The sequence below is a fragment of the Metarhizium acridum genome (assembly GCF_019434415.1).
Source record: "Metarhizium acridum strain ARSEF 324 chromosome Unknown scaffold_1, whole genome shotgun sequence".
Lineage (NCBI taxonomy): Eukaryota > Fungi > Ascomycota > Sordariomycetes > Hypocreales > Clavicipitaceae > Metarhizium > Metarhizium acridum.
The window spans coordinates 4,607,438-4,629,953 of NW_027094015.1; the positions used below are offsets into that span (position 1 = coordinate 4,607,438).

At 53.8% G+C, this 22,516-nt stretch overlaps 11 protein-coding genes across 12 annotated transcripts; 6 read left to right on the plus strand and 5 right to left on the minus strand.

Moving 5' to 3' along the window:
• The first annotated feature begins 253 nt into the window (after positions 1-253).
• On the plus strand, positions 254-1,154 carry J3458_001426 (uncharacterized protein). The gene is made up of 2 exons (XM_007810223.2): positions 254-549; positions 604-1,154. The coding sequence occupies exons 1-2, from the start codon at positions 439-441 to the stop codon at positions 1,051-1,053; spliced, it is 561 nt and encodes a 186-aa protein (XP_007808414.2). The 5' UTR covers positions 254-438; the 3' UTR covers positions 1,054-1,154.
• J3458_001427 (uncharacterized protein) lies at positions 1,137-2,226 on the plus strand (the record flags this gene model as incomplete). The annotated part of the gene is made up of 2 exons (XM_066116717.1): positions 1,137-1,829; positions 1,981-2,226. The coding sequence occupies 2 exons, from the start codon at positions 1,137-1,139 to the stop codon at positions 2,224-2,226; spliced, it is 939 nt and encodes a 312-aa protein (XP_065978603.1).
• Positions 2,227-2,293: 67 nt separating this feature from the next.
• J3458_001428 (uncharacterized protein) lies at positions 2,294-2,737 on the plus strand (the record flags this gene model as incomplete). The annotated part of the gene is made up of 1 exon (XM_066116718.1): positions 2,294-2,737. One exon carries the CDS (start codon positions 2,294-2,296, stop codon positions 2,735-2,737), a length of 444 nt encoding a protein of 147 aa, XP_065978604.1.
• Positions 2,738-2,940: 203 nt separating this feature from the next.
• Positions 2,941-4,061, minus strand: J3458_001429 (uncharacterized protein). Its single transcript, XM_066116719.1, has one exon. The coding sequence runs from the start codon at positions 3,810-3,812 to the stop codon at positions 3,288-3,290; it is 525 nt and encodes a 174-aa protein (XP_065978605.1). The 5' UTR covers positions 3,813-4,061; the 3' UTR covers positions 2,941-3,287.
• Positions 4,062-4,797: 736 nt separating this feature from the next.
• cut9_1 (anaphase-promoting complex subunit Cut9) lies at positions 4,798-7,288 on the minus strand. Of its 2 annotated transcripts, XM_007810221.2 has the most exons (2): positions 6,996-7,288; positions 4,798-6,920 (listed from the first exon to the last, which is right to left on the minus strand). In XM_007810221.2, exons 1-2 carry the CDS (start codon positions 7,090-7,092, stop codon positions 5,176-5,178), a joined length of 1,842 nt encoding a protein of 613 aa, XP_007808412.2. In that variant the 5' UTR covers positions 7,093-7,288; the 3' UTR covers positions 4,798-5,175. The 2 variants fall into 2 exon arrangements, with proteins under 2 accessions (XP_007808412.2, XP_065978606.1); XM_066116720.1 differs by having other exon boundaries at positions 4,798-7,288.
• A 52-nt stretch (positions 7,289-7,340) lies between these two features.
• Positions 7,341-9,972, minus strand: ECM42_1 (glutamate N-acetyltransferase). Its single transcript, XM_007810219.2, has 2 exons — positions 9,549-9,972; positions 7,341-9,482 (listed from the first exon to the last, which is right to left on the minus strand). Exons 1-2 carry the CDS (start codon positions 9,962-9,964, stop codon positions 8,567-8,569), a joined length of 1,332 nt encoding a protein of 443 aa, XP_007808410.1. The 5' UTR covers positions 9,965-9,972; the 3' UTR covers positions 7,341-8,566.
• Positions 7,555-8,307, plus strand: HIS3_1 (imidazoleglycerol-phosphate dehydratase; the record flags this gene model as incomplete). Its single annotated transcript, XM_007810220.2, has 2 exons — positions 7,555-7,825; positions 7,895-8,307. The coding sequence occupies 2 exons, from the start codon at positions 7,555-7,557 to the stop codon at positions 8,305-8,307; spliced, it is 684 nt and encodes a 227-aa protein (XP_007808411.2).
• Positions 9,973-11,852: 1,880 nt separating the features above from the next.
• J3458_001433 (uncharacterized protein) lies at positions 11,853-13,289 on the plus strand (the record flags this gene model as incomplete). The annotated part of the gene is made up of 2 exons (XM_007810218.2): positions 11,853-12,398; positions 12,474-13,289. The coding sequence occupies 2 exons, from the start codon at positions 11,853-11,855 to the stop codon at positions 13,287-13,289; spliced, it is 1,362 nt and encodes a 453-aa protein (XP_007808409.2).
• A 44-nt stretch (positions 13,290-13,333) lies between these two features.
• J3458_001434 (uncharacterized protein) lies at positions 13,334-13,819 on the plus strand (the record flags this gene model as incomplete). The annotated part of the gene is made up of 1 exon (XM_066116721.1): positions 13,334-13,819. The coding sequence occupies one exon, from the start codon at positions 13,334-13,336 to the stop codon at positions 13,817-13,819; it is 486 nt and encodes a 161-aa protein (XP_065978607.1).
• Positions 13,820-14,156: 337 nt separating this feature from the next.
• Positions 14,157-20,040, minus strand: J3458_001435 (uncharacterized protein). Its single transcript, XM_066116722.1, has 3 exons — positions 16,743-20,040; positions 14,533-16,688; positions 14,157-14,474 (listed from the first exon to the last, which is right to left on the minus strand). The coding sequence occupies exons 1-3, from the start codon at positions 19,749-19,751 to the stop codon at positions 14,282-14,284; spliced, it is 5,358 nt and encodes a 1,785-aa protein (XP_065978608.1). The 5' UTR covers positions 19,752-20,040; the 3' UTR covers positions 14,157-14,281.
• Positions 20,041-20,346: 306 nt separating this feature from the next.
• J3458_001436 (uncharacterized protein) lies at positions 20,347-22,279 on the minus strand. Its single transcript, XM_007810216.2, has 3 exons — positions 21,786-22,279; positions 21,331-21,718; positions 20,347-21,253 (listed from the first exon to the last, which is right to left on the minus strand). The coding sequence occupies exons 1-3, from the start codon at positions 22,226-22,228 to the stop codon at positions 20,468-20,470; spliced, it is 1,617 nt and encodes a 538-aa protein (XP_007808407.2). The 5' UTR covers positions 22,229-22,279; the 3' UTR covers positions 20,347-20,467.
• Between the last annotated feature and the right edge of the window lie 237 nt (positions 22,280-22,516).

A 22,516-nucleotide genomic window follows, 5' to 3' on the forward strand; every position in this document is an offset into this window, starting at 1 on the left:
GGCATCAGTTTCGGATCCCAGGCCGACGACAGCCGTCTGCGGCGCAACCGGCTCAACTGCTTCCAGCGCGCAGTCAGTTCCAATGCAGTTCCGAGATACGACGTGGGCGGAGAGATTGGGGGCTATGCATTCCCGAGGTTTTCAGTTCCGCGGCCCAAGTCGGCCAATCTTGTTGTCTGGAGTCTGGCCGAGGCGGCAATGGCGTTTGTGGAGAATGAGGAATCCCTGCTTGGCTTATTGAGGCATCGGCATCAGACGAGCGAGTCGACAACCACGTCTTTTATAAGCTGCATGTTTAAAGGCGCGTGTCTTTTTTTCTCTCCTTTTCTCTTTCTCCCTACCTATAAAGCCTTCTTATTTATTACCTTGACGTTGAGAAGAGAATAAAAATTTAGAATCATCATAATAATAATAGCTGCCACGGATAATTCGCAAAACATGGACTTTACACAGACGCCAAGGAAGCTCTGGGAGCACCCGGACCCCCAAAGCACCGCCATGTGGGCGTTCATGCAAGATGCGAATGCGAAATATGGATTGAATATGCAGGTGAGCTGGGGCAATTTCATCTTCATCCGGTTTCTCTCAACCTGACAATCCTAGGACTTTCCTGCTCTCTACAAATGGTCATGCTCCAACCGCAACCAATTCTGGTCTCTTGTCTGGGAAACCATGCCCTTGATCCACTCAGGCAGCTACACGCAGCCCGTCGATGAATCCATCCCCGTCTCTCAGCTCCCGGCCTGGTTCGCCGGCATTCAGCTCAACTGGGCGGAAAACTTCCTCTGGAGCCGGAGCGTCAACGACGCCCCCGGCACGAGGACCCAGCTCAACAAGGAGGACTCCAAGATTGCCCTCACAGAAGTCCGCGAGGGCAACACCGAGGTTCGACACATGACGTGGGCGGAGCTGCGGAGAAGAGTGGCCGAGCTGGCGACGGCGATGCAGGAGAGAGGCGTCGGGAGGGGAGACCGGGTGGTCATGGTTGGCGCGCATTCGGCGACGACGCTGATTGTGTTCTTGGCAGGCGACTTGGCTGGGAGGGCTGTTTAGCAGTAGTTCTACAGACATGGGTGCTGGAGGCTTGTTGCAGAGGACGGCGCAGATTGATCCCAAGGTGAGTTGTGGTTGATGCGATGCTGGCGCCGGCGAACCGACGAGAACTTGCTGACTGGAGCAGTACGTCTTCTTTCGATGACGGCGCCCTGTACAATGGCAAGATATTTGACCTCCGAGACAAGATCCAAGGCGTCATGGAAGGACTGCAGGAATGCCCGTCGTTCAAGAAGGTGGTTGTCGTGCAGCGGTTCAAACGGCAGCCTTTCCCTACTGGACACATTGCCAACACGGAACGACTCGAGGACTTTATCCTGTCAAAGGGGTGCAAGCAGCCTCCGCCCATGGTCCGCATCGGCTTCCAGGACCCCATGGTCGTGTACTACTCTTCTGGAACGACGGGCATCCCCAAGGCAATTGTTCACGGCGTCGGCCCCTTGCTGATAAGCACCAAGAAAGAAGGTATCCTGCACAAAGGCACCACCCCAGACGACGTTGGCCTTCAATTCACCACCACCGGATGGATCATGTACCTGAGCAGCGTGACGCAGCTACTATTGGGATCTAGGGCCGTTCTGTACGACGGGTCACCATTCGTCCCGGACCCAACCGTGCTCTTAAAGGTTGCCGAACAACAGGGCGTCACGACGCTCGGCCTCAGCCCACGCTGGATGACGGAGTTGATGAAGAAGGGGATTTCTCCCAGAAGAGTAGCCGACCTCTCCAAGCTGAGAAAGGTGGTCAGCACGGGCATGGTACTGCCCGAACAGGATGTTCGATTGGTTCTACGATGAGGCCTTCCCGCCGGAGGTCCAGCTCGCCAACATTTCCGGCGGCACCGACATTGTACGCTACCTGGACGGAACCGTGAACTTCTTCTTCTTCTTTTGGGTCTCAAGTACACGTACACTGACAACACAACAGGCCGGCTGTTTCGTTCTCGAAAACCCCCTGACGCCCGTCCACGTGGGCGGCTGCGTCGGCGGCTCCCTGGGCGTCCCCTATCGCCGTCTACGACCACGACCTCCCCGACGGCAGCGAGGGCAAGCCCCTCCCCGTCGGGCAGGCAGGCGACCTCGTCGCCACGGCCGCGTTCCCCAACGTGCCCCTGTTCCTCTGGAACGACGACACGCCGCCGCCGGGCAAGAAGTACCGCGGCGCGTACTTTGACCGGTTCAACGAGGCGTGGGCGCAGGGCGACTTTTGCGTCGTCCACCCCAAGACTGGCGGCGTCCTGATGCTGGGCCGGTCGGACGGCGTGCTCAACCCCAGCGGCATCCGGTTCGGCAGCTCGGACATCTACGCCGTGCTGGAGCGGTGTTTCCCGGCCGAGGTCGCCGAGTCGCTGTGCGTCGGGCAGCGGCGGCCGAGTGATCTCGACGAGCGCGTGGTCTTGTTCCTGGTCATGAAGCAGGGCCGGACGCTGGACAAGAAGATGGTGAGGAGCATCAAGGACACGATTGCAAGGGAGTTGACCAAGAGGCATGTCCCGCGGTACGTGTTCCAGGTGCCCGAGATCCCCGTCACTGTCAACGGGAAGAAGGTCGAGCTGCCGGTCAAGAGTATCATCTCGGGCAAGACGGTGAAGCCGAGCGGGACCTTGTTGAACCCGGGTAGTCTGGAGTTCTTTTACAGGTTCCAGAAGCTGGAGGAGCTGGAGGAGCCGCTTGCTAAATTGTAGGTGGGCGAGTTTTGTAGTGTTTTTTTTTTGTTTGATGCCGTAGTGTGGTGTGAAATGGACTGGGAATCAAGATTAGTAGAAATAGATGCGATTTTCAAGTCCCGAATTATAGGGGTTCTGTGTGGTCTTTGTAGGAAACGCATCTTGATGTGATTGGAGTAGATGACGTCGTCCACGTTCCTAGGCCGCACTGCATTATGAATCTCATCACATACGTGTATTGTATCAACCGAGCTACATCGCAGCCAGCGCTGATGGACAAGGTTCCTTGGTGTCGTGCGATATGTCGAGCCGGTCAAGGGATGGTGGCCGGCCTAAACGTCGGCACAGAAACGAACGTCCCGTTTACACTCGAGCACATCCGCGCCAGAGAGCATCACAACACCACGATGTGCCATTCAAATAACCAGAGACTCTGCGTCCAAAACAAAAAACGCCAACCGTCGGCCGTACATGTCCTTCATTCAGTCTCGGCTCCCCTCTCACGGGCAACCACCAGCCATCCCAGCCGTCCTCCCATTTGCAACCACCAGCCCGACATCATTCCGCCTCACAAGTCGCCCTCCTTGGGCTTCTCCTTGAACCTGCCCCCATTCACGCCAAACCGCCAGCCCGCCCAAGCCAGCCCGCCAACCACTCCTCCAGCGCCCACGGCCCCCAGCACTCCCCGCCCGCCCAGGCCCTTCAGACTGCCCGTGGCCCAGGCGGCGGCGACGCCGCTCCCCATGCCGAGATACGTCCAGTCGTCCATCTCGAGCTGGCCCCTGTTCTCCAACAGCCGCCAGCTCCTGTCCTGCCACTCGACGGGCTCCCGACCGTACATGCGCCCAGCCAGCACGACCGCCCCGACGCCCAGGCCCCAGAGCGCGCCGGCCGACGACGCCCTCAAGATGCGGTGCGAGACCAGAGACGGCCCGGGTCGCCGCCACGCCGGCACCGCCTGCCTCGCGGCCGTGACGCCCAGCCCGACGAGGGATCCTGCCGCCAGCGAGCGCGTGAGCACGTGCGCCGCGAGCACGACGTGCGGCAGCGGCTGGTCTTCTGCGTACGACGTGTGCGGGAAGTAGCGCGACATTGCGGCGCAAGCGAGTCGGGTGGCGATGTCGAGCGAGGTGCCTGGTGTGGTGTGACTTTGTGCCTTTACCGATTCGAGGGCCGCCGGCTAGGTTGTGCCCCAGATGACGACGGATGACGAGCGAGTAGGCGGCTCCCTGTTTATAGCTTGGCCTCTGCGAGTGTTTGCGCCGCCGGGGAATAACGCACGCTGCTGGCGGCGCTGGGCGAATGCTTGCGGTTGTAAATATTCGTTTGTTGGTGACCGTCGTCCTGTCGACTAACAAGCGGCCAATCAGCCCCGGCGCTATTCGTGATGACGCGCCCCGCAGAGGGCAGAGCGGGGACCGGTGGCCCCGGCTGCGGGTGGTGGGGCTGACTTGACAGGCTGCGGGTCTGGCGGGCAGCTTGCACCTCTAAAGCGACTAGCGTCTTCTTGCAGGACCAACTCTTTGGGAGCAAATCGCCGGCGCGTGCGAGCATGATGCACTGAAAGAAGTCCTGCCAGATGGAAGATGCGTCCTTGTCTTTGAAGCCTAGCCAAGCATTTGCTATATAAGAACAAAAGACCTGTTTTTAAGCATTGTAATAGCTTTTTTTTTTTCTTCATATACAGTCTCGGTGACCAAGCCGCCTACTCAATCTCAACGTGTGAGGTGACTAAGCTTACTGTATAACTCTTGGGGACACTATTTACCCAAGAGTTTCATTTTTTGCCTCGACCATCGGACTGATGGAACTCTGTTTGAGAGCCCCAAGCATCGTTGTCTTGTACAGAGGGTTCGTGGCGCAAAGAAAAAGCAGGTTATTTCGTCATTTACATTGGATAGGCATCTTGATGCTGCATCACTCTCTGGCTGACTCGTCTTCAATGGTCACATCGGGGGCTGGGGCTGAAGCGTTGCTGTCTCGAGGTTGAAAGCAGGGAGCCGGGGACGCGGACGCGGACCAAAGACCTTGCGATGTGCTCCCTGAATCAAACGACTCGCTGCGGGTTAACAGCAGGGGTGGTATTAGCGTAGCTCGTCCTTCAGGATACGCAGACGACGGCTGATGTTGACAAACGGGCTAGTGGAGCGCGCCAACGGTCAAGTACATGTCAGATGCGAATGCGAGCGCCTCAATCCGCACGCTTCCCTGTCGTCTCGCCCATCTACTATCAAACGTGAGACTGGGTGAGGATACACGGCATGCCACAAAGATTGAGCACACGAGGAACCTGTTAGATGCTGCCCCTTTTTGCAGTAAACAACGTAAAATCGAGCGCTTCCATTTTGAAGTATACCTGCCAAGTATGCCATTACCAAAAAAAAAAAAAGCCCATCAAACGCCGTCTGCAACCATATCAAGATGCATGCCTCTCGCCATCCCAATGCCTTCCTTCCTTACTCTTCGTCGTCCGTCATTTCCATCATGCTCTCGCCCTTATCCTCATCGTCCAGCAAGGTCCGTCTCCTCGTGACCCTCCCTTTGCCCTTGTCCAGCATGCCGCGCCCAGCCCGGCGTCCATTGACCCGTTGCGCCGCCTCCAACTTCCTCTGGTCCAGATGACTTTCGAAGTCGGCCAGGTCGTCCGCCTCCTCCTCCGCAGCGCCATCGGCCAACACCGTCTCCTCGAGCGCCTTGTTCAAGAGTTCTGTGGCGATGCTGTCCTGCGGGTTGATGGCCAGCGCCTGGTGCAGCACCGACACCGCCTCTTCTGGCCGGTTCTGCTCCATCAAGATGAGGCCCTTTGCGCTGAAGATGGCCGCGTCCTTACCGCCCAGCCTTAGCACGTCGTTGAAGACATCCAGCGCCTTGTTAAATTGCCGCAGTCGTCTGTACGCATGGCCCAGGTTTGTCTTGGTGGCAATCCATGCCCCCGGTTCGCTGTTGATCTCTTCGGCAATATCAAGAGCTGCCTCAAAGTATTGCACCGCGTCTCGGGGCCGGTCTTGGTGGTACTTGACAATGCCCATCTCGTTGAGCAGCAACGGGTCAGTCTTGCACAAACCGTATGCCGTCTTGAGGAATTCCTCCGCCAGCGCCATGTTGTTGAGGGCGTGGTTTTGCATGCCCAGGAAAATCTGCGGCAGGTGAGTGCCCATGAAGAGCCGTGCGGCGGTCGAGTACGCCGAGATGGCCTGGTCATGCTCTCCCTCGGCTGCGAATGTGTGCGCAAAGCCAATCCAGGCCGGCCCAAAATGAGCATCCATCATACTAGCTTTACTAAAATATCGACGGGCTTCTGCAATCTTGTCAATCGCAAAATAGTAGACTCCGACCGCTAGCCACGTGCATGGCTCCTCGGGATGCGTGTCGGCGAGGTCATGCGCCACCAGAAAGAGCAGGTTCTTCATCTTGAGTTCGTACAGGCAGGCGACATGGACTGGGTAAATGGAGAAATTATACTTGTCCTCTAGCAGAATCGCGTTGGTAATGGCGAGAGCGTCCTGATAGCGGCATTGCGTGTACAAGAGGTCAGCTCGCGCCAGTTGAAGATCGGGGTTTGCGGATAAATGATAGTGTGTCGAGAGAGAATCGTACGCCGTCTCGAAAGCAGCTGGGTTTCGGTATTTTGATAACCTGGTAGTGTAAAGCATCTTGGTAAACTCTGCAGCTTCTTGCGATGAAGATAGATCCCCCGAAACGGATATCGAGTCAAAGTCCAAGCTCTCGAGGAATTGCCATTCTTCGTCTGGCGACAGCAGCGAATTCTTCATCAGCTGTTGGAAGGCCTCAAAACACCGAACATCGATCCGTACAGCGTCCTTGTAGCATTCTTTGGCTCGATCAAATGCGTTTTGTTTGGCGTAGCATATTCCCCTCAGGAAGCACATGGCCGCCTCGAATCGCCGGTTGGCCGCCTCTTCCTCGTCCACCTCGCCGTCGCGCCGCCGATTACCGTGACGGGGCTGTAACTTGCGCTTGTTGCTCCCGCCGTTGGATATCAGGTGCGTGGGGTTCCGTTCTCCGAGTACCACGAGCGCCTCTTCGTAGCGAGACTGCTTGATAAGGCAGTGGCCTGCGAGATAGCGACAGGATGGGTTTCGGGAGATGAGGTCTTGTTTGGAGAGGAAGGCCTGAGCGCGAGTGTAGTTGCCCGTAGCAAAGTGGACTTGGGCGAGCCAAAAAGCGTCCTGGTCGTCGTCTGGAGACGTGATATAGATGACTGCGTTAGGGCTTGATGCTGAGGACGAGAGACTTGTTCAAGGACACAACTGACTGGTCAGGGCCAAGAGCTTGTCGCCGATGAAAATGGCCGCATCGTACTGGGCTTTGTTCAGGGCATCTTGCCGCCAATCCCTCAAGAATTTTTCCATACTGTGGCGCACATGGGTGGGAGAAGAAATAAAGCAATAAGGACTTATTGTAGACTGTGGTGTCGTGGGGTCCGAGGCGGCATGGTGTTGCCCGCTTGAATCACCAGCCAGGTTAATTGGTGTTTTGTTGCAAGCGCGATGCAAAGCGCGTCTCAATTGGTGGTGCAACAACCTTGACAGCACAACAGACCGCTCCGGGGGCGTGGGCTCAAGACCAGCGGGGTAGCTCCAGCGCACACGCCCCCCAAGTCCTCCAACGTCGTTTGCAGCGAAACATTGGCAAAAGTCGACCGAAGAGTGGCTGTCGCCGATACAGGACATCTGGACCCTGACAGGCAACCAATTCGACTCACATTGGGTCAGCCATCCAAGAGTTATTTCCACCGACATAGTTCCCCCTCCATCCCTTCAAACGAGACCGGAGTAAACCACCCAAAAGCACAATCCAGTCAATTCAACACAATGGGATCCCCTCTGCCCGTCCGATCGGCCGCCCTCGCCCGCGACACCAACGAGACCAAGATCCAACTCGCCATCAACCTCGACGGCGGCGAATTCCCAGCCGACACGGATGCCAGTCTGCTCAAAGCCACCACCGGTCACGCCTCCCAGTCCAGCAAATCGCAAATCATCTCAGTAAACACTGGAATCGGCTTCCTCGACCACATGCTCCATGCGCTAGCCAAGCACGCGGGCTGGAGTTTTGCAATCAACTGCGAGGGCGATCTTCACAGTTCGTTGTCCCCCAAAACACCGACAGGGGAAAAAAATGCGTAGAAAGCTGACCTGACTCTGCGGATAGTCGATGACCACCACACTGCTGAAGATTGCTGCATTGCTCTCGGATACGCCTTCAACCAGGCACTCGGCAGCCTCGCCGGTGTCGCTCGATTCGGATACGCATATGCTCCGCTGGACGAGGCTCTTTCCCGGGCTGTCGTCGACCTGTCAAACCGTCCCTATAGCGTGATTGATCTGGGGCTGAAGCGCGAATGGCTGGGGAAACTGAGCACAGAGATGGTACCTCACTGTCTGCAGAGCTTTGCGCAGGGTGCTCGCGTTACACTGCACGTCGACTGCCTGCGGGGTGATAATGATCATCACCGGGCTGAGAGTGCGTTTAAGGCCTTGGCTGTGGCCATCAAGATGGCTACGACGAGGGTCAAGGGCAAGGAGGGTGAGGTTCCTAGTACGAAGGGTACACTGAGTGCTTAAACCCGGTGGGTTGGGCTGTCAGTATGATACATGTCGGAGTCATGCATAGACGGGTTTAAAATCTAGAGGTCAAAAAAAGAAAAGTTCTCAATATACCAACTTTGTTGGCGATACTTGGTGTGTATTGACGCGCCATACATTCCATCACATCAATAAAGGCGTGTGCTTGGTGCTAGTCTTGAATATAAAACGCCTTGCAACTATTCTATGAAACTACCAACAGGTTTTACATTCCTGTGACCAAGACATCGTTCAACGCTCAGGTCCGGTAATCCCCATTGATGGTAACATAGTCATGGCTGAGGTCGCAGGTCCAATGCACAGCACTCTCATCACCAGTGCCCAGAGACACTAGGATCTCCAAGTCTTCCATCTCTAGAATCTCGCTCGCCCGCTTCTCATCGACAACCTCCGGCTCACCATTGACCAGCAGCTTGAGCTCCTCGGACCCGTCGGTGGGAATGAACGAAACGCTCGTCTTCTCGGGGACAATCTCGGGGACATCGTTCACAGGCTGTCCGGGCTTGGAGATGAGTGCGTAGCCAGCTGCGCACAGAATACGGCCCCAGTTAGCGTCCCTGCCGTAAAGCGCAGTCTTGACCAACGGCGAGAGGGCAATGGCTCGCGCGACTTGGCTGGCGGCTTCTTCAGAGGCGCTGTTGACCACGCGAATGGTGACAAATTTGGTGGCGCCCTCGCCGTCGCGGACAAGGTATTTGGCTAGATCAGTAGCAAAGTCGGTCAGCACCGTCTGGAAGACGTCGTAGTCGGGTGACTGCTCGGATGACACCTCGTTGCCGCCTGCGGCGCCGTTGGCCAACAGAGCGACGGTATCGTTGGTAGAGGTATCCCCGTCCACGGTGATGGAGTTGAAGGACCTGTTCACGGCGTGCCGAAGAACATTGGTCATGATGCCAGGGGCAATGGGAGCATCCGTGGCCAAGATGGCCAAGAGCGTCGCCATGTTGGGTGCCATCATGCCGGCGCCCTTGGTCATGCCCGCAATGCGATATTCAACCCCCGGAGAAGAAGGGAGCTCAAACGACTTGGACATGAGTTTTGGGAAGGTATCCGTTGTGCAAATGGCCGTTGCGCAGTTGAGCCAGTCCTTGTGGGTGGCGCCAGCGCGATGGATGGCCAAGGGAATATGGTCGACAATCTTTTGAATCGGCAACCTGCAATTGACCTTGTTAACGTAGTCTCAAACCGGCCAATGAGCCCCCAAATAGTTCGCGTCTCACCTCTGACCAATGACTCCTGTGCTCATGACGATTGTTGAGTTCTCGGTGCCGACCCTCTGGTCAGTCGTCTCGGCCATCTTGGCGGCATCTTGAAGGCCTCCGATGCCGGTCACGGCATTCGCATTGCCCGAGTTGACAATGACGCTTCGCAGACCAGCATTGGATTTTCTCTGAAGCAACTTTCGGCTGAAAGTGACGGGAGCAGCCTGGAACTTGTTTTTGGTGAAGACGGCAGCGGCAGCACAGTCGCGATCCGATGTCACCAGAGCAATGTCGGGCTTGCTGGTGTTTCCCGGCTTCACGCCACAGAAAACACCAGCTGCTGAGAAGCCCTTGGGGTAGGTGCCCGAGGTAGGGACGAACTTGAGCTTTTTGGCAGGGACACCGTTGGTGGAAAAGGCGCGAGCAAACTTCATCTTGGGGGTGATGTGACAAGGTGAAGATTTGGATGAACAAGTCGGTGGCCGGATATCTGGTGCGGTGCCGTGGCCCGTGACTCAATTGACCTCAGCACCACGTCCACCACCCCGCGCAGTTTGATACGGCAATCTTTACATATCCTTAGTCTTTGGACCGTAGGAATCACCCTGCCACAATTTTTGCTGCATATCTTATCTATCTAGGTGCTGCTGTGAGCTTATGTATGCCATCCATGAATTTGTCCTGTGGCTGGAGAGCATCTGCGGGACTGGACCAGTATGTACTATGGAGTACGATTTCGGAGCCATCACAACGCCATGAGGTTTGTTTGAGCTGCAAAATTGAGCCGATTATTCACTCATTTGGTTCAATTTAATAACAAGGTTCTCAGTGAAAGGGGGAGCAGAAAACCAATTAGCACAACAAATCAACAGGCTGGCCGCAAGCCGAGTGCACTGCTGAAGATCCTTGCACTCCAGATAGTGCGGAGAGCAGAAAGCAAAGACAGCAACAAAGAAGGTTAATCTCAAGCTAGTACGCGGAGTCTCCCTGTGTAAGATTTCTATCCGTCGAAAAAGCTCGCCCTCGCGTGATGTGTGATGTGCAGTCAAGAATTGCGCCGCGAATCTACATTTGATGCCCGGCAAAACCAACCAATTAGAAGCTCAGACGCGGGCCCTGTCCGCCCACTAGCCAAGCCAGCGCAAGATTAGATTACTTACATAAGCAGGTTGATCTGAAGCGAGGAAATTTTGCCTATAAAATGTCGCCCTGCGCCCCGTCCTTTCAGTCCTCTTTTCTTTCTTTCCTCTCCATCCAAGTGCACGGGCGTTTTCCTTCTCCGTGAAGCGATAAGCTGAGAGAGGAATTTTGCTAGTTGAAAACTATAACAAAACCGCTCCTGTTTGATTTATTCGGGCAGGGAATTTTTGGAACATTTGTTGACTTTTGTCTTTCATTGCGGTTGGTCCATCGAGGCTGACGTGAAGAAGGATACAGAAGGTGTGAGGAACAGAGCTTCAGAGAAGCAAGAGGCAGACGAGGCTGTAGATGGATAAAAGCAAGGTTAAATTGCAACACCCATGATGGCTGCCTGACTGTGTTTTGATGCCTTTGGCATCTTGCCTGATGATTTTCCCGTGGCGACGAGTGGTGGTGATGCCAGTGCCAGGCTCTGGACATCCCTCGAATTAGTCTGCCTGGATCACGCATCCTTGCGTACAAATATACGGAACTTATTGTTTCAATGTTCAGCCCGTCTGATGCAGATGCAGCTCGACACAGATCGAGGTGTCGGTTCTGAAATTTGGTAGGCACTTGGGCCGCTACTCGCATGACGTGTGTTTGGTGGTTGGCGCGCAGGGCAAAACATAAACGCAAACAAAAGTGCACTGGACCATTTGGCAATTTGGCATCACGGGGCAATAAACAACCTACGTACATACACACCATCTCAGACCCTCAAATGAAAGCCCATTAGATTTTACCGTCAGCTCAAAAGCATTTCTCAAGCTCCCTTGTCCTTGGACCGTGACTCCAGTCTCCAGCACATCGAGGTCTGAGTGTCGGCAGCTCCTTGGCGCGGGGCATCCATCCCTCCACTCAACTGCAGTGACTCAAACTTTGGCCAGAACAATCATTCTTCAGCGGCAAGCCAAAACGACGCCAGCTTCGCCATTTTGCGCAAATCACTTGCCAATTTCCATCACCGTCCAGACTGCATCTTGCAATACGTCCAGCTAGCGATCCGTCATTTATACTACGCCTGAGCCGAACAAGTTGCTCTCACCGACTCTCTGTTGTGCCCCTCCCTAGCAAGCAGCCCAAACACCACCAGACATAATCCTATTGAGAAAATTCAACAACACTCCCCTTCCGACCCTCATGGCTACAGAGGGAGGCCAGCCCGCTCCCGTAGGCGACACCGCCGCGAAGAAAGACCAGAAACCCCAAGCCCAGCCTAACCCCCCCCAGCAAAAAGACCAAGCTTCGTCCTCAGACGCCCCCGGCGAGAAGAAGCTATCAAATGCTGAGCTGAAGAAGAAAGCCAAGGAGGAAAAGGCGGCCAGGAGAGCACAGGCAAAGGCCGCGCAGGTCGCAGCACCTGCTGGGCCTTCCGGAGGACAAGGTGCTACTGGCGACGCAAAATCTGGCAAAAGCAAGGCGAACAACACCAAACAAGGTGGTCTCTCTGTGCCGAGCCATCACCGGTCTGCTTCGCGCTCTGTGCTGCCGCCCGTTGCGAAGGAGGTGGCCAAGCCCAAGACTCCAGAATGCTTTAGCCACTTGTCCATGGCGCGGAGGATTGCCATGACACAGGCAGACAAGGACGTTAATCCGGTTGTGTTGGCGCTGGGCCAGCAGATGAGCACCTTTGCAATCAGCGACAGTACCACGAGGCTGGAAGCTACTCTTCTGGCATTTAAAAAGGTATGAGCCCCAAATATGGTTGTCTTATTTTTCGTTTTCTCTAAACTATGCACGTCTCTGACAAAAGGGCCCTAGGTCATCGATGCCTACACCACTCCCCACGGCAACACATTCTCTCGCCACTTCACCTCGCACGTTCTCAACCCTCAAATCGAGTACCTCACCGCCTGTCGACCAATGTGTTTCTCCATGGGCAACGCCATAAGATGGCTCAAGCTCCAGATTAGCAAAATCGACATTGACCTGCCCGACAGCGATGCCAAAAAGGTTCTCTGCCAGGCCATTGACAACTTTATCCACGAGCGCATCGTCCTCGCCGACTTCGTCATCGTCAAGACGGCAGCGGACATGATTGAAGATGACGAGGTCGTCCTGACGTTTGCTCACCACAAGCTCGTCGAGCGCTCGCTCCTGCAGGCCAAGTCAGACGGGAAGCAGTTCAGGGTCATTCTTGTCGACGACCCATTCGACCGCGTGGGCCTCGAACACGCAAAGAAGCTAGCCGCCGCCGGCATCCCCGTCACCTACGCCTCTGATATGGGTGCCCTGCGATCGAATCTGCATGAAGCTACCATTGTCTTCGCCGCCGCAGAGGCCATGTTTAGCAACGGCTCCATGTACGCTCGCGCCGGTACCTGTGACATTGCCACCGTTGCGACCGATCTGGGCCTCCGAGTCGTGGCGCTCAGCGAAACAATCAACTTCACAGAGCGGGTGTCCATCGACTCTCTCACGTACAACGAAATCGACCCCGAGAGAAGCACAGACGAAGAATTCAGGCTGCTGTTCGACACCACGAGGGACAAATTCATCTCCGTCGTCGTCACTGAGCTGGGCAACTCGTCAGCCATGTCGGTGCCCGCCATCTTGCGCAAGTTGGAGGAGCTGTAGACTAGACAAAAACATAAAAAAAAAAGAAAAATTATATAGAAGCCATGCAATATCCCATCGCTGGCCTTTTTATCCAGTGCATCATAGTGACCATGCGGTCTCAAATCAAATACAAGCATCAAAAGAACCTTTGTATTCCATGCGCTCTGGCCCATATGTACAAGTCTTACAACCCCGAGTTTCACCCCATCTCTCTTCCCAGAAGACACATCAGCCCGGTCGTGCCCCGGTCGTCGCTGGTCGTACACACACCACCCCCCTTCCCCTTACTGCAGAGCAGCCGCAGCGGCCTCCCTCTCCGCCTTCCTCTTGCGCTTCTCGAGCAGAAAGGCCTTGCGCTCGCCCAGCATGGCGCTCTGCTTGTCGTCGATGCCCTGCAGCCAGTATCCGAACGAGCCGCCGCCCAGAGCGTACGCCGGGTACGCCCACAGCGACGACTTGTTGAAGAAGGGGCGCATCTCGATTCCGACCTGCCAGAAGCGCACGGCGAGGCCTGCATCGCCACCAACGTCAGCTTTTTGCCTTTCTAGACTGGGAACATTCGGGGGTGGGGAAACGAACCGAAGCAGCTCCAGAATGCGATGCGGTGAACCATGGTGGGCGATTGGTCGCTCCGGGAGAGGACTGAGCGTTTAGATGGAATTGAGCGAGGGAATTGGTGGTTTGCTGCCGCTCGCCAGTGGTCTTGGTTAGCTGGTGGTGGGACGAGGTTGTCGTGATCGGGTCGATGCAGCTTGGTTGTCGGAGTCTATTTACGGTCACGTGTGGGGTCACATGCATTTGACATGTAAAACCGCAAACCAAAGCGACGGACCTTGTCAGACGCTAGAAAGCTAGGCAGGAATTGATTTAATTGAGAACAATCAGGCTATTATTATGACATCTATCATTTCTCATAAAATGGTTCTATGCACAACGCAAAGTCTATGACACGATGCCCAGAGTGGGTCATGTACAACTCATCTCGTCCAACGCCAAGCAAAAGTACATTTTTAACCAAACATATTATCCCGCCTGTTTGAATTGAGCGAATATGGCGGCGGCGGCGGCATTTCAGATTGAGCAGAAGCGGCATGAGTCGGTAGTCGGGGAAGGTGTGGTGGCACGGCCGGGGATGGTCTGGTGCCAGCCATTTGCGTGACCTTGGCAACCATCTTTGCCATGTATTGCTGGATAAACGACTCCCTATTACCTTTGTTAGTGACTCGCGGCTGAAGACAATAGGCGTATGTGTATGGCTTACGTATAGTAGCTGTGATCCGAATTGTGTGGGGAAACAAGGTTGTGAGCCAACTCGTGAGCCAGCACAACCCACCACCAGGTAGCAGCTTCAGCTTTCCCGCTTCCACTCTGGATTTGTGCAGCATGCAATTGTAGAAAGAACCGAAAATTACAGAATATGCTGCCGCCCGTATTAAATGCAATAGTCCCCCCTGAATCGTCGTAGAATATGTGCAAAACCTTGGGCGACAGCGAGTAGATGCCGCCAATCTCGACCAGCAGCGATGCGAAGGAATTGATGGGGCCGGTGTTGGAGGACAAAAAGGTTGCTGCGTCGCCTTGAATAGACTTTGCCACATATACCTTCATTCCATTAGAAGACTCTGCCGCAAACGCGATGTTTTGAGCTGGAGCCTTATCGCAATATGTGGCTTGCTCCTTGACCTGGTTGACCTTGGGCTCCGAGAAGACATGGTCAGATCCGTGGGCTCGAGTCGCTTTGACGGCGTTGAGGAGATTTTGCTGCACTACAGCAGGACTAGTGACCCGCCCATCATCTTGTTGAGGGCGTCTGGTATCATCTTGCTGCGGTCCAGTGGATGAACCGGTCCCGTTTTGCGTGCTGTTGTTGTTCATAAATTGTTCCAGCTGGTTCTTGGCATCATCCTTACTTCCATCTTGGCTGTCAAATCCCAGCTTGCGACTGAGGCTGGAAAACAGACCACCCCCCTTTGTTGACCGTTGCGAGCTGTCCACCGCAGATTCATCCGGTGAACCCCATGCACCCGGCATAATCGGTTTGGCCGGCTGTTCTGGAGTGCGAGCTACTTGTCTGGCAGCCTCGGCTGCGCTGGGGAGTTCGCGAATCTTGCTATCGTCGGTTGTTTTTCCCTGTTGGGCCCAATTCTGTTCCCTTTCTTGGATCCTTTTCTGCTCTTCTTGTAGTGCTTTCCGTCTCTCCTCTTCCGCTATCCTTGCCTCGGCAGCTTTGGCACGGAGGATACGGTCCACGTTGTAACCACGTGCCCGGAGACCAAAAAGGTCCAATGTAAGGAATGGTTCAAAGAATAGGTAGGCTTGCTGGTTCGGTCGGTTCAGGAGCATTTGGCAGACGGCCTGTCCCACTTGGTACATATCTGGCTGATCGTCATCGGCGACGTACAGGACCCAGGCTCGATCCTCATACGCACCAGCCGCGGAGCGTTTCTCTGTATGTGATTGTCGATGCCCTTTCAATGTGCGGCGCAGAGCTACGGAGCGAACCATCTCTACACGAAAGTTCTTCTCGAGCCACTTGGCATCATGCTTGACAGCATCGCGTCGATAGCTTGCGTACTCGTAGAGAAAGATCTTTGATCTCTCCACAACATGCTTCCGAAGTTGTTCTGCTTTTTTCAGCTTAGCCGTGTGCGGGCCAATCCGTACATCCTCCTGAACGATACTGCTAAGCTTCTCAGCGCCCAGTTGGAGATAAAATGTTTCCAGGGCGTCCTCTTCTGGAGCGCAAACTAGGTATTCCTTAAACAGCCGGTAGCTGATAATATCGTCCACGACTACAATTTGATTGGCCGAGGCCAGCTGATATTGCTTAATTGGTGTTTCATCCTCGTCCAGGTCTATCAAATCGCCTTTGTTTGCCGGCGCTATTTCCTTATACGCCAGCAGACACGGGGCCGTTCTTAGTTTGCGCCACAACTCCTTGTCGCGATGAAGAGTGGATGATGCTTCGGCAAGGGATTTGAGAAGATCCATGTACCGCTCTGGGCTTTGCAGCACGCTGAGTAGCCTTGCAGGCTCAGTGCATGTCATATGTGCAACTTCAAGCTTGGTAGGCTCGCTCTTTGCTCCGCAGTGAAACAGGAATGAGTTCGCTTCCTGGCCAAAGTCGACAAAGTCAAAAATATCGCCATATGTTATGGACTTTCCCAGATATGCCCGAGATGGGCTGATGTAGGATATCTTCTCACTAGACGTCGTGGATGACCTAACCATGTTTGGCCTCGAGACTGGCACAATGGGAGCATTTCTGAGCTTAGCTAGGCTATTTTCGCGGACTTCGGCAATTCGAGAGGCAAAGTACCCAAACAAGGTTGTGGCCGACTGCTGGTCTTTAGGCGGACTGGTTAGGAGACGGTTGACGCAATCAACCATTGGCGGATCACGGGCAACACCGAATTTCTATGATTTGTCAACGTGCAATTTCGTGGAATGTGGGTAAGGGAGGATTCTTACATTTGCGTGGTCATGAAGGTCCCTTCTAAGGATGGGGAAACCAAGAACAGCAGCTCTCTCATTCGTAAAACATGCTGAAGGTGTTACAAGTTGTGTGCTGCCTTGCAGGGGGAGAATGGGCTTGCGGGCCTCGCTCATATCAAACACTCCGTACCGATTGATGTGGTGATTGGCAATAAAATACGTCATGGCCGAGTTGCGCAATGCATCATCTTTGGATGCCATCATTTCCACAAGTTCTGGTACGGAGGGAAACGCCCGCAACCCAAGCACAGTCAAGAACCTCGCCTCAGGACTGCTAGCACGAAAGCTACCAGGAGGGCCTGGCCACTGCAGAATGGGAAGTCTGAGAACACGAAGCGAGTCTTTGGGCTCAAAGAGCTCAGAGACTTTGTACAGTGACTTTGATGCCTCGGTTGATTCCATTCCTTTGGGGCCGGCTTCGGCAGGGCAGAATCTTGTTTCTGTCAATTTCTTGAGATCATCCGAAGGGATATCATTCTGTACTGAAGCCAGGTATTTGATAAGCTCCATATGACTCCATTTCTTCTGACTGCTGTCGCCAGAATGGGTCAGCAGTCGTGTAAAAATAGTTTCCAAATCTACCGTCTTTCGCACACCAACAGCTACCAAGAATTTTTCCTTGACCTTTTCACATCCTTGAATGATGGGCAAGTCATCAAATAACTTTACAGATGGAAAGAATGATTCTCCGGGTCGTTTCAAACCCAGCTTGGTAGGAATTACCGCATGGCTTTGAACCAGCGAGGCCAAGGCCGTCCTGTCCTTGTTGGCGATTGTATCCCAGTTCTTGGCAAGAATAATCAACACCTGTACAGCAAACTTGGAAGATTTCGTCACGCTCTCCTCGTCTGGTCTGTGGTTTGTCGTTTCTAGTAAGTAGCGGAACCAAGGCAGGACCTCTAGTGGTACCCAGCCCAGAGCCTGAAGTTCAGAATGGTGAGAGTTGGTCGTGAGAGAGAACGGGACAGTTGTTGGTGGTATTGGCATATGCGCCGGAATGATGCTTAGACTCAAGTACTTTGTGATGCTGCCAAGTGCGACAATATCGCCTTGCGATTCTCCGTCACCCATCGTCGCAACAGCAACCTCGAGCAATGCGGCTCTACTGCCAGGGTCAAGTTCGCCGCTCAAACTCTTCTTTCCTGCCCAGGAAATAAATTTGATCATTTGAGATTTGCTCAGAGCCTTTGCTTCAAGCTCCTTCTTGACATCGGTAACCGTAATGTGAGATATGAGGCCAAAGTCTGTTAATTTCTTAACAAATGGGGAGCTCTTCATCTCTTCGGGGATAACAGGAATACTCTCCACAAAACCATTGAGCTCATCCGATCCGATGCGAACCTGTGTGGTTTGTAGCACACCTTGGCTGGAGAACATTTCGATGGACGCCTTGTTGAAACACGTCCAAAAGGCTTCTTCCATGATCTGACCGACTTGATTGCTAGGTGTCGAGTCACTGAATGTGAAGGTTTTCAGAGTGTGGAGGGCCTCTGGCATAAACTTGGAGATGATGGCGTCGGAAAATTTCCTGCCATGTTCGACAGCTGTTTGCATCCTGCGACTCAAGTCGTTCATTTCATTGGAAAATGCCAATCTGGTCACAATTCCAGCTGCTCGAAGGAGCTCCACGTTCCAGGTCCTAACCCATCTTGCGTTAAGATCAATGGCTTCTCGTTCCACGGTTGGAATGACTGACGGTGCCGAGACATGCATCCCAGCACCGGTTGTCTGCATGGTTGGAAATCCAATAAAAATACGGCCCCCAGGCTTCTTATTCGGCAGAACGGAAGCGAAGACATCTGTGGCCTGCACAAGGGCGGAATCAGTAGCGGAGCTCCCAGACGCCCCAGCCTCGTCATATGACGCTGTGAGGACGGAAATCTTGGTTGTCTTCGGCGGAAGCTTCTTGGTGGCTCTCTCGAGTTCAGACGCAAAAGAAGACGACACATTGGTCCGTATGGCGGCGGAAGTGGCGCTCAAGAATATTGTAGATGTATTCGGCTTGGTGACATCCTCGGCAATTTGTGGCTGCACCAGATTATCCTCGCTCTGCGCCTTTGAGCGCAACCCGGCCTGTGAGGCAGTCGCAGTTAGCCGTGCAAAAAAGGATCGAAGAGACAGTGCATCGCTTGAGCCGTATGAATCTGGATTCTTTGCATTTGACGCCGTGGTTTGCGGTTTCCACCCAATAACACTCATGTATGAGGCATCTATTTGAGTTCTGGTCCGGTCAACGCCAATGATCTTCATGAGGCCTTCTTTCGTCCTCGCTTCCAGGTCTCGAGGCAATGACAGGTCTGCTGGAGGGGAGGATTTCTTCTTCAAGGATAATATTTGATAATCGTCAATCCAAAACTCAATATTTTGCAGAGCCACAAAGGTCAAGCTCGTGGCAAGAAACTGGCCAACTGAGAGGAGATTCGGCAAGGGGGTCGTTGTGTTCCTGTAATCCAGTACAAAGGCAGTATACCTGCTAGCCTTGTCGTCGGGCAGTTGAGACTTTTTCGTGAAGAGAGAGTTACCCTTCCAGTAGAACGCCATGGCTTCGCTTCCGGAGCTCACAAAGGGCTCTTCGCAATCAGCAAAGACGCTGTAGAATCCGACGCCGAATGCTCCGATCTTGGTTTCGTCGGGGTTTCCCTCTGCAATCCTCTTCAACCGACCCCAGTCTGTTTTTGTAAACGGCTGGCCATCATTTTGCACGATTAGGCGCCGCAAAGTATGGTTTGCTATGGCATGTTTCAGCAGTTCGGATCGATTCGTCGTATTCGGCAAGGGGACTTGGATGGAGGGGATGGTTTCCCATTTCACGATGACGGTTGTGGCCTGAGCGTCGGCGGCATTTTGGATAAGTTCTCGTAGGGTTGTCCATTCGCCAGAATATCTGGCGAGGACCTTGTCTATCAGAGCGCGGGTATCGACGGTGACTGCCTCTTCGTCTTCTCCGTCCCGCAAGGCCGCGGCACGAAGGCTGGAATAGTCCATGTCGAGTTGCACCGGGGATGTGTGTTTTCAGTTCTATATCATGGCGACGAGGATATTTGTCCGTTGGTTTTGGGGGTCGTGTTTGGAACAAGCCAGTGGCGAGAATGCCAGGCAGAGAGAGGGTATACGTATCAGCCAACGTCACCCACCAGACCACCTTCTTACGCCGGTTAAGCAGAAATATATGGAAAGATGCAGAACGCAGACGATGCTGGACCAACAAAGACAAGAGTCGCACGCTACTAATTCTTGCGAACCTATGGTCGGCAGGTCTTTACGGAGGCAACCGTTTGGTCTCCTGCTGGTGTGCTGTTGGCGTCGAGATGAATGAGCCAACATTGAATATGGAATCTAGTGCCCATCGCCCAGCCAATGCCGCCGCCCGCTGCAATATCCCTCCGGCTGCAAGTGCTTCGGCTCCGTGGCGAGCGGGTCCAATGACATGGAGCACTAAAAGCCCCTTGTTGCCCCTTGTTGGAGTCAGATCTCAGGGGACAATGTTCTGGTGCATCGGGAAGGTGCAGTGGAAGCATTTCAGGGGTGGACCAAGGCCGCCATTTGACGTGGACTTCAGCTTGGAACATGAGAATTACCCAGAATACGTATTCAAACTCGACTTTTTGCTGCAACTATCCAACTCCCGATGCATTCTTCGATGGATATTTAAACTTGTTTATCCACCCTTCCATGCCGAACACTGGCGTTTGAAACGCCTGTCAAGACACTTGCCTTCTCCTGCCTTCAACCAAAACAACGGGGCCGTGGTAACTGTGCCGTCCTTGAGACGCATAATACACCATTGCAATAATCAGCGCCGAAACAAATATTGGCGATGCCCAGTTAAAACCAGGTGCAGTAACCGGATACACCTGTGGCCAGAAACACCAGAAGAAACCCCACGAAGTTGTAAGCACCGCAACTGCATTGATAGGCACTCCGTATCTTCCCAGAGAAAAATAGGCGTAGGGTAGTGTCTCGGGGTGGCAGATCCGTCGATATAGCATGCACCCAATGCTCAGCGAGTAGCACTGCAGCAGGGAAACAATGCAGAGAGAGGTGAGGGCGTAGAAGGCGACTGGACTTCCAATGTAGATAAGACTAAGACACGCACTCACGCCCGCCGAGAGAATGCAAGCATTTGTCGGAATGCTTCGCTTCTCGTCGACTCGCGAGATCCACCACGAGAAAGGGATTCCTCGGTCGCGCGCAAACGCAAATAGGTCACGGCTGACAGCGGTCAAGTACGACAGGTTGCCAAACATGAGGAGAAGCACAATGACGACAAGCATAAAATTCAGCCACGGCAGTGACATTGACCGTCGGAGAACGTAGATTGCCGGATACGTGGTGTCATCGCTGAGCGCATCCGTCACATTTGATATGTGGTACGAAAGAGTAACCAGTGTGACAAAGGTCAGCGTAAAGTTTATGGCAAAAGTTATAAGCATAACTTTGGGGATGCTCTTCGCTGCATCCCTCACTTCTTCCGACATGTGTGCCGCCTGAATGAGTGCAGTGGTTAGATACTGGTGGCTGAATGAATGATCGAGGCTGACTCCGGGACGACATAATTACATACCGTATCAACACCAACATGCCCTGTGATTCCGGGCAACTGGCCAATCAATATGGCCAAGGACAAGCTTGGCCAACCTCCGTTATTTTCAAAGCCCGACCAAACTCGACTCGAGTCGACTCTCGGAGCGTTGACCCAGACGGGAGCAAGAAAACCAAAGTAGGCCAAGATGTGAACAACAAAGACTATATTCTGCCAGTATGGCAGCAGCCTGGCGGTAAAGACGTTGGCACAGAGCGCAATAGCCGTGATGGCCATCACGAGAAGTGTTCCATGCCAATTAGCTGGTGAGTAGGTGTTATCGTTTATTGTGATGATGCTCTGGATAAGTGATCCCACGATAAACAGGCCTTGAGCGTTGCCAGCCTGCCAGGCAAGCGTCGAGGTCCATCTGTGTTCTGTATTAGAGGAGGCGCCCGCCCGTCAGAATGGACCATGGATAGGAAGTGCTTTCTCACCCCGTCATGTAGCTCAAGATCTTTTGGTACCTGTCTGGGGCAAACTCGCTGACCCAGTGATACTGAGCGCCAGCTATTGGCGCAATACTGGCCATTTCAGCCATGCTGAGATAGACTGGGACGAAACCAACGAAATTCCAGAGAAAGCCATATACCAGAACAGGCCGACCGCCGTCGGTAAGGCCTGGTGTGATTCCAAATAGTGACAGCTCCCATGCAGAGGTGGCGAGGGCGACAAATGATACCATGGACCACGAGCGGAAATGCCGAACCAGTTCTTGGGTTCTACCCATTCGCCGCATGTTACGGGCATCTTCACATGTCGACCTGTGTCGCTCATCTAGTTCCCCCATGCCAATCTCTTGGTCATGACCAACACCAGCGTGGTTCGTTTCCATGATGCCGGGCTTGGACATTTCGCGAGACCGGCCTGACGAGCTCATGACTTTGAACAGGAGCTTCGCTACTGTCGTGTTGAAAGCGTCAAGTTTTACCTGACAATATACATGCAAGCGGTGATGTACAAAACCGACAATAATCACACGGATGAAATGCGGGCGACCAGGGAACAGACACGAGGAGTAGAAGTAAGAATTGGAATATTGACCAACACAAATTGAGCGAACGGGGAAGAAACTGGCCATAAATTGTTCATTGGAGGGCATCTCTTCTTGGAATAGCATACCATAGTAACCCTGCCATACGTAACTAGTATTTGGAAATAAAACATG

Excerpts from the sequence above, each read along its gene's own strand:
- J3458_001435 (XM_066116722.1), bottom strand. The coding sequence starts at position 19,751 with ATGGACTATTCCAGCCTTCGTGCCGCGGCCTTGCGGGACGGAGAAGAC. Across the intron at positions 16,689-16,742 it reads ACCTTCATGACCACGCAAAT|AAATTCGGTGTTGCCCGTGA; the intron begins GTAAGAATCCTC and ends GACAAATCATAG. Across the intron at positions 14,475-14,532 it reads TCGGATCACAGCTACTATAC|GGAGTCGTTTATCCAGCAAT; the intron begins GTAAGCCATACA and ends CAAAGGTAATAG.
- J3458_001426 (XM_007810223.2), top strand. The coding sequence starts at position 439 with ATGGACTTTACACAGACGCCAAGGAAGCTCTGGGAGCACCCGGACCCC. Across the intron at positions 550-603 it reads AATATGGATTGAATATGCAG|GACTTTCCTGCTCTCTACAA; the intron begins GTGAGCTGGGGC and ends TGACAATCCTAG.
- ECM42_1 (XM_007810219.2), bottom strand. The coding sequence starts at position 9,964 with ATGAAGTTTGCTCGCGCCTTTTCCACCAACGGTGTCCCTGCCAAAAAG. Across the intron at positions 9,483-9,548 it reads ACAGGAGTCATTGGTCAGAG|GTTGCCGATTCAAAAGATTG; the intron begins GTGAGACGCGAA and ends GGTCAATTGCAG.
- J3458_001429 (XM_066116719.1), bottom strand. The coding sequence starts at position 3,812 with ATGTCGCGCTACTTCCCGCACACGTCGTACGCAGAAGACCAGCCGCTG.
- J3458_001436 (XM_007810216.2), bottom strand. The coding sequence starts at position 22,228 with ATGAGCTCGTCAGGCCGGTCTCGCGAAATGTCCAAGCCCGGCATCATG. Across the intron at positions 21,719-21,785 it reads ATCTTGAGCTACATGACGGG|ATGGACCTCGACGCTTGCCT; the intron begins GTGAGAAAGCAC and ends TACAGAACACAG. Across the intron at positions 21,254-21,330 it reads GGCATGTTGGTGTTGATACG|GCGGCACACATGTCGGAAGA; the intron begins GTATGTAATTAT and ends GCACTCATTCAG.
- cut9_1 (XM_007810221.2), bottom strand. The coding sequence starts at position 7,092 with ATGGAAAAATTCTTGAGGGATTGGCGGCAAGATGCCCTGAACAAAGCC. Across the intron at positions 6,921-6,995 it reads CAAGCTCTTGGCCCTGACCA|ACGACGACCAGGACGCTTTT; the intron begins GTCAGTTGTGTC and ends TCACGTCTCCAG.